The sequence below is a fragment of the Phocoena sinus genome, chromosome 21 (genome assembly GCF_008692025.1).
Source record: "Phocoena sinus isolate mPhoSin1 chromosome 21, mPhoSin1.pri, whole genome shotgun sequence".
In the NCBI taxonomy this organism is placed as follows: domain Eukaryota; kingdom Metazoa; phylum Chordata; class Mammalia; order Artiodactyla; family Phocoenidae; genus Phocoena; species Phocoena sinus.
The window spans coordinates 13,648,395-13,661,087 of NC_045783.1; the positions used below are offsets into that span (position 1 = coordinate 13,648,395).

The 12,693-nt window shown below is 35.8% G+C and overlaps 1 protein-coding gene across 4 annotated transcripts in view; it reads right to left on the reverse strand.

The window, feature by feature from the left end:
* Positions 1–1,020: 1,020 nt before the first annotated feature.
* CFAP97 (cilia and flagella associated protein 97) overlaps positions 1,021–12,693 on the reverse strand; it is a 35,443-nt gene continuing 23,770 nt past the window's right edge. For 3 of the 4 annotated variants that reach the window (XM_032618570.1, XM_032618567.1, XM_032618568.1), the window contains exons 4-5: positions 5,769–5,919; positions 2,923–4,423 (exon numbers count right to left, since the gene is read on the reverse strand). In XM_032618570.1, coding sequence (XP_032474461.1) covers positions 4,296–4,423; positions 5,769–5,919 — 279 coding nt within the window. In that variant the 3' untranslated portion in view covers positions 2,923–4,295. Of the gene's footprint in view, positions 2,155–2,922; positions 4,424–5,768; positions 5,920–12,693 lie in introns of those variants that run through there. The other variant, XM_032618569.1, reaches the window with a different exon arrangement.

Below are 12,693 nucleotides of genomic sequence, written 5' to 3' on the forward strand. Positions count from 1 at the left end.
GGCTCCAGAAATATCTCTAAGTGGACTAAAAAACAGTCACCAGAATTTTAGAACCGAACAAAATTTTCTGCTGTAATGTAATCTTATTTGCTATAAGCATCCTTTAACTTCCTAGTTGAGAGCTCAAATACACTACAGCAGAACTACTCAGTGATTTACTCCAAAGGCATTGTTATTTAACCCTCATCAAAAAAATTCCTAATGTTTTAGCAGCAACTTTTAAAGAGTATTTCTTATCATTCATAATACATATATCACATATGAAATGTTGATGTGAACTTTTTAAAAAACACTGCTTCAAGCTATAAAAGAGTGTCTGTTGTTGCATCATAACAATTTTACAGGACAAATTAGATGATGTGGTTTGAAGAGATGAGGATCAAGAATGTAATTTCTTTTTTTAAATTTATTTTATGTTTGGCTGCGTTGGGTCTTCGTTACTGTGCGTGGGCTTTCTCTAGCTGATGTAAGCGGGGGCTACTCTTCGTTGTGGTGCGCTGGCTTCTCATTGCGGTGGCTTCTCTCGTTGCGGAGCACGGGCTCTAGGCACGTGGGCTTCAGTAGTTGTGGCACGTGGGCTCAGCAGTTGTGGCTCGTGGGCTCTAGAGCGCAGGCTCAGTAGTTGTGGCACACGGGCTTAGCTGCTCCGCAGCATGTGGGATATTCCCGGACCAGGGCTCAAACCCGTGTCTCCTGCACTGGCAGGTGGATTTGTAACCACTGCACCACCAGGAAAGCCCAAGAATGTAATTTTAAGCAAACACTTTGCCACATAAATGTCATAGTTTCAAAGATATAAATATTAATATCCTCTTTCCAATTTCATTCTCGCTAATTCTTAGTCATGTAAGGCACATAAAAGTTATTATTCTAATTTTTAAAATGGAAATAAGAGAGTGCATTTGAGAGACAGACATAGGATCAAAACTCAGTTATCTTTCATTCTTTTCTTTGTTTCTTCACTGTGCCAAGCTAGTTCTTCATCCCTAAAACACATTACAGTGGACTGGAAAATTTAAAAAGGATGTTGATTTTTAATTTTCTTACTATCTTTATTCATAGAAATAAAGTATTCATGACCATTAAGCACATTTTCTAGGATGGTTTACAATCATTTATAGGTTTAGACTTTGGCATTTAAGATATTAAACATTTTATGAATTAAATTATTAAAACAGAATAACTTAAACTTGTGTCTCCAGCTTCATACTGGTCATAATCCTTTTCACACTGTGCAGTACTTGAATTTGAAGATGAGAAGTACACAATCATGTCCATCCCAATGACCTCTTTTTAAAGTTATCTAGGTATCCATTTTGGACATTTGGGTTAACAAGCTGAAAACAACTGCATTACACTACATTTATAAGCAAATAAGAAAAATTTCATTCAGAGTAGTAGCTAAGAAAGCAGCTTTTTATGGAGATTGAAAAAAGGAAGTAGGGGAAGTATGAGGTAATTGCTATCCCTTAGAAAATAACTTTAATAGTTCAAAATCTTTCATAGGTCTTCCCTGGTAGCTCAGTGGTTGAGAGTCCGCCTGCCGATGCAGGGGACACGGGTTCGTGCCCCGGTCCGGGAGGATCCCACATGCCGCGGAGCGACTGGCCCCGTGAGCCATGGCCGCTGAGCCTGCGCGTCCGGAGCCTGTGCTCCGCAACGGGAGAGGCCACAACAGTGAGAGGCCCGCATACCGCAAAAAAAAAAAAAAAAAAAAAATCTTTCATAGAATCTTATTAAAAAGGATGTAACATCAGTTTAACATTTCAAAGATATGAAAATAACTCTCAATAAGAACCCTGCCTAGTAATTGTAGACCTTGGATTAGTATAATTTCTAGTTGCACGTGTCAATCTTCAAAATATATATCTTAGGTTCAAGTGAACCAAATGTAAAGTAGTGCTAGAGGATCCTACACTTTTTTTATGTTCTTGAAAATGAAAATAGTATACTTATGATTCCTTCATAAAAATACCCCTTAAACCATGACATCTTAGAAGTACCTTGACTTATATCAGAGAATATCACATTTTTCAACTCCTGTCCCTCTATTTATACTTACCATATAAACGAATCATGACAACAGAATTGTAAATTCCACTTTGAAAAGATGAATATTGTTGCTCTTCCTGACTTCTACTTCAAGTTGAACCCCTGTTATCAGAAATACTTAGATGAACCTCCCCTGTTAACGTAGTAAAAACTAAAGGCATTATATTAGTATCTAAAATCAAAATACAAAGAAAAATAAATTTAATGATCAAAAATAAAAGTACAGCCTTATCTATAAAATTATAATTGTATCCTGACATAGGGTAGCAAAGACCATACAAAATGTATTCAGAGACTAATGCTATTACATAAAAGGTTTCATACCTTTTTTTCTCTAACAACTTAAAAATCCATTTAAAAAAGTTGGCTAACTCACTATTGAGCAGATATTCAAATGCTGAATTTTAAATTCAACATTATCATATCACTCCTTAAAGATAGGTTGTTATACAAACATTAAAAGTGCAATAAGTTAAAAAACAAAACAAAAACCTTGGTTTAGTACAGCTAAAATTTATATATAAAGCAGAGCACTAAGTGATGGAAAAATCTGTTCACCAGAACAGAATATCAAATAACAGCAAAGGAACATTATAAGCTCAAAGGAAGCAGCAGAAAAATCTCACAATCAGGTTGTGTTCACACAAATTTTTTAACTCCATTCTTCCCACGTTTCACAGGCCCTATCTGAAACAAAATCTATCAATACAAACTAAGACCAAGAAATTCTGAATTGATGTTCAGTAAAATGCAGTTTGGCTTACTGCCAAAGGTATTAAGAAAAGTAAGTTTGGCGTGCACGCTACAGAGCTTGAGTTAACCCAGAAAAACAAATCTTACTGTGGTTACAGATAAAAAATTCACACTAAGAAAAAGAAAGATCTAGCATTTAATATAGAAACTTTCCAATACATTTTAAGGTATACAGAAAAGGCCAGTAATGAAAACAGTGATAATTAGGAGAGCAGAAGCAACATGACCTAGATATACTTTGTTGTATAATATAAGAGCCTTTAGAGATTGACAGAAAAATATTCTAATTTTAAAAGTCAACTATATTACACCCTACTCGCCATTACTACTTCTATTTAAGGTTATTAGGACTTTAAAAGTGGGACTGATAAAAATGATACTTCCAGGATTCAACACAAATGCCCAAACCAAAACAAAGCAAGAAAGTTAGCTGACATTTAAAGTAGCCTCAACAAACGTGATTTTTTTCCCCTTTATCATTCACATTTTTAGTTTTATTTTTCAGCCCTTAAAAACACTAGCTGGAATTTCTACAGCTGCGAGACAATGCATTTCTTTCTTTTCTTCTCACTTAAAACAATAAACTCTAAGTATAACACAACTCATTAACAGCATCACTTAAAACACAACTCAGGATCTGCTTCTTGGCTCTTCAAACTGGTGGTGCTATTTTGCTGATTCAATAGATACTTGCTTTTGCTTATGATGATCTGGTCCTTGGACAAACTATTCACAATGCAGTAGCTCTAAAGAAACCTAATTTCTCAGAATCATTACTTTCCCTGAATATATAAAAACATGAAAGAGGAGCTTCTAAGTTGAGCTTTCTAATACAGTTTGAAATGGTTCAGAATGGTTGATAACGTGTTTGAGCTCTAACTCAGTTCCCTTCTACGGAAGTAGTAGGCACCTCTGGTCAATCACAAGGATTGCCCCAGTTCAAGCTTCACTCAATCTGCTCATCAAATCTAAATCAGCTCCACCAATGAAAACAAATTTCAAGATTTGTTTCATAATAACTATCTTATAATTAAGTTATAAGTCACACTGCCCAAGTTCTGAAGCAAAGAGAAAACAAAGTCAGTCAGGAGCTATGCTCATGGTATAAAGCTTACAAGAAATGAAAAAAACAACAAACAAGAACTATATAGCTAACATCTTGGGTCCAACATTCAGCGATGCTATCACAACTGTTTTGTCAGTCTGACAGCTGAACCAATTTCTATGTTGAGAAAACACACGGGCATACTACCATTTCTCTGTAAAATACATACAAGTCTCCTATAAACTCCTCCTCACAGGAAACACTGATTTTATATTTAATTGTCTTTTTCAAAACAATTTTGCATCAAATTACAATAAATTACAAGTCACTGTTGTACACCTTAAATTGCTTAAAGAAGTATTTAGATGTTTATACAGAGAATGATAGTAATATACAAAAGCACTTCAATGAGAATTTGATGATCAATGTTTAAAGTAAAAAGTTTTTATAACCAAGCTGTACGGACATTAGGGGGCTTAGGTCTTAGTGACAGGCCACTGGATGTGTCAAACGCTGATTGCTCACTCTTACAACTGAGACCACTGGTAGCACTGGATGTCCTGGAAGCTCCTCCTGAAAATATATAAAGAATAAGAAATGATTTGAATTATTTAAACTAAATCAGCATCTAATAAACTTCTTCTCCTATCTTGAAGCCCAGAATAAAATTGTCTTCCCTATCTCACAGGTGTTTTTAAGTCTAATGTGATTCTCAACCAGGAATGTACTTCTGAATTCCCCATGGAACTTAAAAATATAATAACAAACATGCCCAAACGCTATATTAGGGCATTTTGATTCAATAGATTTGGAGTGGGAATAAATGTTTTTAAAAGCTTCTCAAAGAATTCAAGTGGGAAAAAAATCTCTATGTATAACCATTTATTCAACAAATAATTTACTGCTTTCAAGGCATAATACTAAGTATGAGTAATTGGAATAAGACCGTTTCTTAGTCATGAACTCTGCCAAGGAAATGATGCTTGAAGGATGAATGAATGGAATTACTAGTCATTTGAGTGTTTAAGATTACAAGCGGTTCCAACTTTCTCTTAGGATTAGTTTCTACAGACTTTATAGTTTTTTTTTTTTTTTTTTTTTTTTTTTTGCAGCACGCGGGCCTCTCACTGCTGTGGCCTCTCCCGTTGTGGAGCACAGGCTCCGGATGCGCAGGCTCAGCGGCCATGGCTCACGGGCCCAGCCACTCCGCGGCATGTGGGATCTTCCCGGACCGGGGCACAAACCCGTGTCGCCTGCATCAGCAGGCGGACTCTCAACCACTGCGCCACCAGGGAAGCCCCAGACTTTATAGCTTTGAACACATACATGAACTAACAGCACAGACTTCTGTAAGGAAAAGGTCTGGCCTTTCCATGCGTCACACACCCTAGCACTCAGTGGTCACTCCCACCTGCGTTCTCCGGGACACACTACTGGCCAAGCATGTAACGGATCATATATTAAGTATTAAGAGGGATTAATCTGATGACTACAGATTTGCTAATTCTTCTTTTAGTTACCAATGAGGAAGAAAAAGCACATATCAGGGCTGGAAGATACTACTAAAAATTCTTAACTGGCTAAAGAGAATGTTACAGTGACTTTAAATAGCATATCTGTTCCATTTCTTCCTTAAATAAACATATTGAAAGTAAAAGTCTCTCCTCCATTATCTAAGAGATAACTGGTATTTTCAATTGTTTTTTCTCCTGGTTTCCTTCCTATGCTGCCATTATACACTGTAAATGAAACCTGAAATTAATGAAGTAACACAAATAAAACAAAGCATGCCAGTGAAAAACAACAGACAGCATTCCAGAAGTCAGCATTTTAAAACTCTATCATAAGAACCGAAGTTATATGTTTTTAAAAGGACAAAAGACACAAACAAGTACAAAATAATTTTGAGTATGCTTACTTAACGGGCTGTACTGGCCAAGAGTGGACCTCACTCGTCTGGAGGTCGGGGATGAGCTGAGATAACCCATGTTGCGGTGATAGTCTGTCAGCTGTTCTGAGCGTTTCATACCAACTGTTGGTTTCACAGCTTCAAGCCGCTTCAATAAAGCCTTCATTTAAAGACAACCCATTTAAAAGCCAATGTTAGAAAAATAGCAATAGTTTTTTAAAAAGGCGAATACTTTCTAGAACCTGAAATTCACAAAATGAAGTAGAAAAGACTTTAAGTCACTGTGAAAAAATATTTCAAATAATGTACTTTCAGGAAAATCTAAGGGTTTTCACCTATCCTATGGCTAACCAAAACCGCCATGATTTTAACAAACGACTATAGGCACATCTCTCTTCCTTGTCGGGTTACAATCTTAGAAAAGGTGCTGTAAGCTGAAATACATTAAACCTGATTTTCTCATAGAAATGACATAATGGGAGCAATAATGCTAAGAGCCCAGTGTTCAACCCTAGAAATGACTGTGAACATATCTAAGCTACTATTATAAGTTCTATCTATATATGCGCACAGAGCAGTGACTGTCAACCTGTTTACTTTCCAGTGGTGCCTCAGGGCTCCTAGGACGGTGAGGAAAGGCCAATGGGCCGGCCTCTCAGGTTTCCCACTCCTAATTTCTACCGGCCCAACGATGCTTTCTGTATTGTCTGTTTTATATATTGAAGATTCTGCATAAAATTGTTTGGGAAAAAAAAGTTTTTGCTCTTAAGAAGTTTGAAATCAACTACTACAGAACATAAAGCTTTTTAAAGATTGTATAAACCAACTAGCCATGGCAAGACAGTATCCAGTAGCGTGGTATGTCCATTAACACGATTTTGTAACAGAGGCTAATGTGTAATGTCCCTAATTTTATTCATAATCCTTCCTTCACAAATCAGAAGGTGAAAGAGTTTCTTTTGTTTGATTTTCACAGGCTTCAGTGAGAAAGGAATGTTTAAGTAGACCAAATGGATGGGGGAATTGATCCATGGTTGTGTTTTATTGTTTTCTTTATTGACTTAAACTTCCTCTGTAGCAAGTTGATCTTTATTTGAAAAGAGAATGCTGTCCTGCACTAAGATTCACATTATAAAGTTGGCCTCATGAGTTCAGTCATAGGACAAGTTTTCTCTGGACAATCTTTTTTCCTTCTCCCTCAACTTAGTTTTTTCTTTGTATTATGGTATAATCCACATAAGATTTACCATTCTAACCATTTTTAAGCCTACAGTTCACCACCACCAACTGTCTCCAGAACTTGTTCTCAACTGTTATCAGCCCCCTCCCGCCCTGCTATTCTGAGGCTCCATTATCAGTGTGTTCCTGCGCGATTCCAGAGAAGCCAGAATATTGAGGGAAGAGCTATCGAGGAAAGGAGAGCAAGGGTTGTAGAATGAAAGGAGCTTGCAGACGAACGGCAGAGGCGCAGGACACAGGAAGAAGCAGCCGGACCCACCCAGAGGACTCAGCCTGCCAGCTCATCTTCCTGCATGAAATGGCCTTCTTCAGTTCTGAGCCTTCAAAAGCTAGAAAAGAGTCAACTCCTCAGTGAAGTCTTACACAGTTAGAGTAACGGTTCTCTTTGCTGAGTTCAGAGTCAGGATTTATCTGTGGTTCCACCTGACTATAAAGTCTACGGTCTTTCCATAATAACATGCTGTCTTTCTCTCTTTGTAGACAGAGAACCTGTACAATTTAGGTGCCAAGACCTACCAACTAATATATCTCCTCCACCTGCAGTTTATAACTGAGTAAGAAACTTGCTGGGTATCACATCATCAATGTATTTTACTGGGTAGAGAACCATTCGCTGTTTTATCTGATTATCCTATTAACTACCCATTGAGCTGTGCATGGTGGAATGGACAGCACAGAAAACTTGGTATTTTCAGTTACCTACCAATTTTGTTTTCTTGCTGGTAGAAGTCTCAATGTTTTTTAGATAAACTGCTAATCCCCTAAATTTATTCATTTGGTTGTATGTATATTTTTCTTTTACAAACTTTAAGAAAATTGCAGTGCTTATTTATCAGATATAAAACATATAAAGTAATGTGATCAAAATCAATTTGGAAATAAGTTAACAATAAGGCAAAAAGTAAACCCATTCTGTAATGCTGATATGTCACTTATCAAGTTTACATGCAGAAACCTGGGGAAATAAGAGAGCAATGATTTGGTTCAGCTATCCAAATCACACGGAACCGTGCCATGTATCTGTGTGCGATATGAACACAACAAGCTCGGCAAAAGCTAAAGGAATGATTTCAGATACAAACAGCTCTTACTTGTAGAAACAATATATTGATAAAAATATGAAGGATTACAGTAGAAACCCTAAAATCAAAAGTATATACATTTCAATCTAGTCATCAATTTACAACTCCTGAGTAAGACTTAAAAATGATAGGTCAAAATACTGTAACACTTGTAATTGAGTGATAAAAAAATATAAGTTTTCTAGTCAGAAAGACCTGGATTTATACCTTTGCTCTGCCATTGGTTGTGTGACCTTGGTCAAAAGACTTAATAGTGATATTAACAATGAAATAATACTCAAAGAGTCAGTTTAGGGTACTAAATGAGATAATGCATTTAAAATGCTCAGAACAGTGCCTGGCATATAGTAAGGACTTATTAAATATTAATTGCTATCCTTAATACTGCTTTGATTATTTTCTAGTTGTTTGACACACTCTAGCGTTATCTTCATAGCTAAGTTATATATTAAATGACAGGGCAGTATTTTATATTTTTTCTTATATCCATTCCAGTTTCTTACATAGCTCATAGCAAACATTAAACAAATATCTGTTTAATGGATTGAAAAATGTAAGAATGGTTACTTATATTCCCATTTATGGTTTACAAAATCTTAGAACTGCTACTCAAATCAGATTCTAATAATGAATTCGAACAGTTTGTTCAAATATCTCTGTTCTATCTAGGAAGTATCGTTCTTTTTCGAAAGAAAATTAACCCAGCCTGAATCCTGTCTTCTGAGGTGGAAAGGTTAAAACAAATGAGTGGACAAACAGTGAGTTAATGATTTCTGCAGTTGCCGGCAGAGAAGAGTTGCTTTATTGTTTCTAAAGTGAAAAAGCAAAGACCCCGAAGGACATTAAAGAGTAACAAGTGTCCTACAGTCTGGGACAATCACGACTGTTCTACATATTTGTCTATAGCTGGAGTTGTATTCAGTTATCATTAGCTTGCTTTCGTCTGTGGAAGGAGATAACAGACAATAAGCAGAGGAGGAAAACCAAAGTGAGTGAACTGTAAATTATTTCAAGACCTTGGAACAAAGGTACTGACTAATCCACAGGTAATACTCATACTTGGTATGAGATTTGCTATAAAACTTCATCTTTGTGACAACATATCACTCTCTAATAGTTTTCACATCTATCTAACATTACCTCCCTAAACCAGCAGACAAAGAACAGAAGAGGGAGGAAGAATTTTATTGCTCATCTAATGTTTTTAAGACTGGTTTGAATTTTATAAATTTACATTGGGTTGGCCAAAAAGTTCGTTCGGGTTTTTCTGTAAAATGTTACAAGAGCCCGAACAAATTTTTTGGCCAACCTCATACATGCGTTACTTTTACTTTAAAAATAATATTTTAACACAGTAACTCATGAGTGGAAAGATTATGGTTTACTTTATTCAATTACTCCTCTCCCCACCCCCTTTTCACAGCTCAGGAAACTGACATACATACATTTAAGAGCATGAAATAGCCTCATTATTTTTAGGGTAAGGTGAAACTATAAAGTATCCTCACTGACCCCGTCTCCTTCCGCTAAGGTTATTCTTGCACTCTTTCATAAAAACAGAATTCATGTTATGTCCAAATGAATATAAAGAGACATGGTTTAACAAGAATATTTCAAAATTCATGAATTAAAAAATTTGTTCCCTTTTGAAATAATGAAGTTCTAATATAATTGAGTCTATATGTAGCAAGCACGCCCTCTACTGGATAGAGGGCTCTCCTTTTCTACCTCTTCTGCACAGCACTACTTTGTCTCAAGTCTAACAGCCTCTGGATTACTAAGGAACTAATTTGAGAGTACTGGAACAGAACTGCTTTAGTCATCATGCCTGTTAGCCATCTGAACTGGCCTCTATCACTGGAGATGGAGCAAATGAAGGATTATAAATCATGAAAATTATAAAGTAATGGACCCTGCTTGTGCAGTACACCTGACACAAGAGTGCTGTATGAGCACGTCTGTACCCATGCATGTGTGTTTTGACTACGAACAGTTTAGCAAACAGGTTAAAAAGTATATCATCTCACCCTGAGGAACTATTAGAGCCAATGTGGCTCTAAATAAGGATTTGGTAGGTGGCTGCTTATATAATAAATACACAAAAAGTGATGGTTTACAAAAGTAACCAATTAGAAAATGTAATGAAAAATTTCATGGCAATAGCATAAAAATATACAGTTTTAAAAAAAACTATAAAACCTTACTAAGGTAAAGTATAAGAAGGCTTGAGTAAATGGAAAGACATACCATATTTCTAGATAGGAAGGTAATATTTTAAGAGTGCCAAACACTCTGCAATTAAAATGTAAAGTCAACACAATTCCAACAAAAATTTAATAAAAAAACTTTTTATAAAGAAAAAAATCAGTTAGTATGAAGAATAAATGCAAAGGAATAGCTAAGAAAAAAATTTAAAAGGTATAGAATTAGTTTTATTTTGGTATAGACGGTGAAGAGTTAAGCATAAATCTGGAAGGTTACTTTTCCTTACAATAACGTAACAATATTTTATAATAAATTATGTTTATTTTCCTGTTTAGCTTTAAGCTACTTTTTCCACTTCTTATGAATTAAGCTTTTGTTTCAGAGCTGCACTGCCCAAAGCCACAAGCCATATGTAGCTACAGAGCATTTAAAATGGGGCTAGTCCAAATTGAGATGTGCTCTAAGTATAAAATATACAACAGATTTCAAAGACTTAGTACCAAAAAAAGGTAAAATATCAATTTTTTATATTGATTACATGTTAAAAAGAAATATTTTTTATTTAGTCAGTTAAAATATTATAGCACAATAATTTCACCTGTTTCTTTGACCTTTCTAACGTGGCTACTAAAAAAATTTAAATTATACATGTCGTTCACATTATATTCTACTGTCCTAGAGTATAACAAATAAGACCTTACTATGAAATGGAGAAAAATATTGCTCACATATACATATTACTAAGCATACAAAGTAAAAAGAATAAAATAGTGGTAATTTTCCACTGTTTATTAAAACAGCTGAGATGTACAACTGATATGGGGGATGATAAAAGCTGTAAACAGAAGCTGCTTAACAGTTTTCATCCTGTTCATACTAGTAAAGCCTCTAGACAGTATGGCTTCAGCTTCTCAAAAGTAAACCCAAGTTCCTCAAAAAGATAAACACAGAGTTACCATATGACCCAGCAATTCCACTCTTAGGTATGCACCCAAAGGAACTGAAAGCAGGGACCTGAACAGGTACTTGTAGTCAGTGTTCCCGTGCAGCATTACTCACAGTAGCCAAAATGTGGAAACAACCCAAGTGTCCACCATCAGGTGAATGGGGAATCAAAATGCGGCACATACATATATGGAATATTATTCAGCCACAAAGAGGAATGAAGTTCTGATACAGGATACAACATGGATAAACCTCAAAAACATGCTAAGGGAAATAAGCCAGACACAAAATGACAAATATTCCATTATTCCACTTATATGAAATATCTAGAATAGGCAGATTTATAGACAGAAGGTAGATTAGAGGTTACCAAGGGCTGAGGAGAAGGGAGAACGGAGTGTTATTGTTTGGTACAGAGTTTCTGTATGGAGTGATCAAAAAAGTTTTGGAAATAAGTAGTAGTGATGGTTGCCCAACATTGTGAATGTAATTAATGCCACTGAATCAATCACTTAAAAACAAAATGGCAAATTTTATGTTACATATATTTTACTACAACTTATGAATTGTACACTTTAAATGAGTATGGTATGTGAATTATATCTCAAAAAAGCTGTTAAAAAAAAGCAACCCCAAAGCTAGGTAACTGGGACATGATTCTGCCACCTGCTGGCTGTTTGACCTTGAGGAAGTCCCTGCGCCCTACTCAGTGTCTCATTTTCTCCTCCACAACAACAGTAAGTGTGTCTTTAGGTTGCTACGAGGATTAAATGACCTAAAATTGTAAAACAGTATGCACTATGCAACTGCTTGTTAAATAAACAAAACAAGACTCCAGAGCCATGTGGGAGAGTGAAAATAAGGTATAACCAGATGTTCGTGACACACACTGATTCCAAATTTTCTTAAATCATGAATGAATCTTGAAACTGCCAGAGTGACGTGCAGGAAGTTATCACATAGCTCACTACCCACCAACCTCACTTCAACTTGTTTTGCTGTTACCTACTTCCTGCCACATTCAGGGTGACTCTCCTAAAGGGCCCAAGAGTACTATTTTTGTAAATATACCAACCCAGCTCGCCAACTCCTGGTGCTAGTGATGGTAACAAAGAAATTCACAGGAGTTGTTACTCTTGCAAGTTCAGGTTAAGTACATAGTCAAATAGAACTGTACTGATGACGAAACATAATGAGGGTGAATTTTGCTAATTATTCTAGTAATTTTAATAATAGCTTTACCAATTATTTTAGCTCTGAATGTATGTGCTCATTAAGGGTCTAATTTTAGTTTAAGATGCTATGTGGGTTTAAAATCTTGGCTTAGCCACTTCCTTACCAGCTCCTTGTCCATGGATTAATTATTTAACCCTTTTAGGTCTCAATTATTCCATTTGTAAGATGTGGATAAAAATAAAGTACCTACCTGAAAGAATTATTGTCAGGATTCAATAAGCTAATAT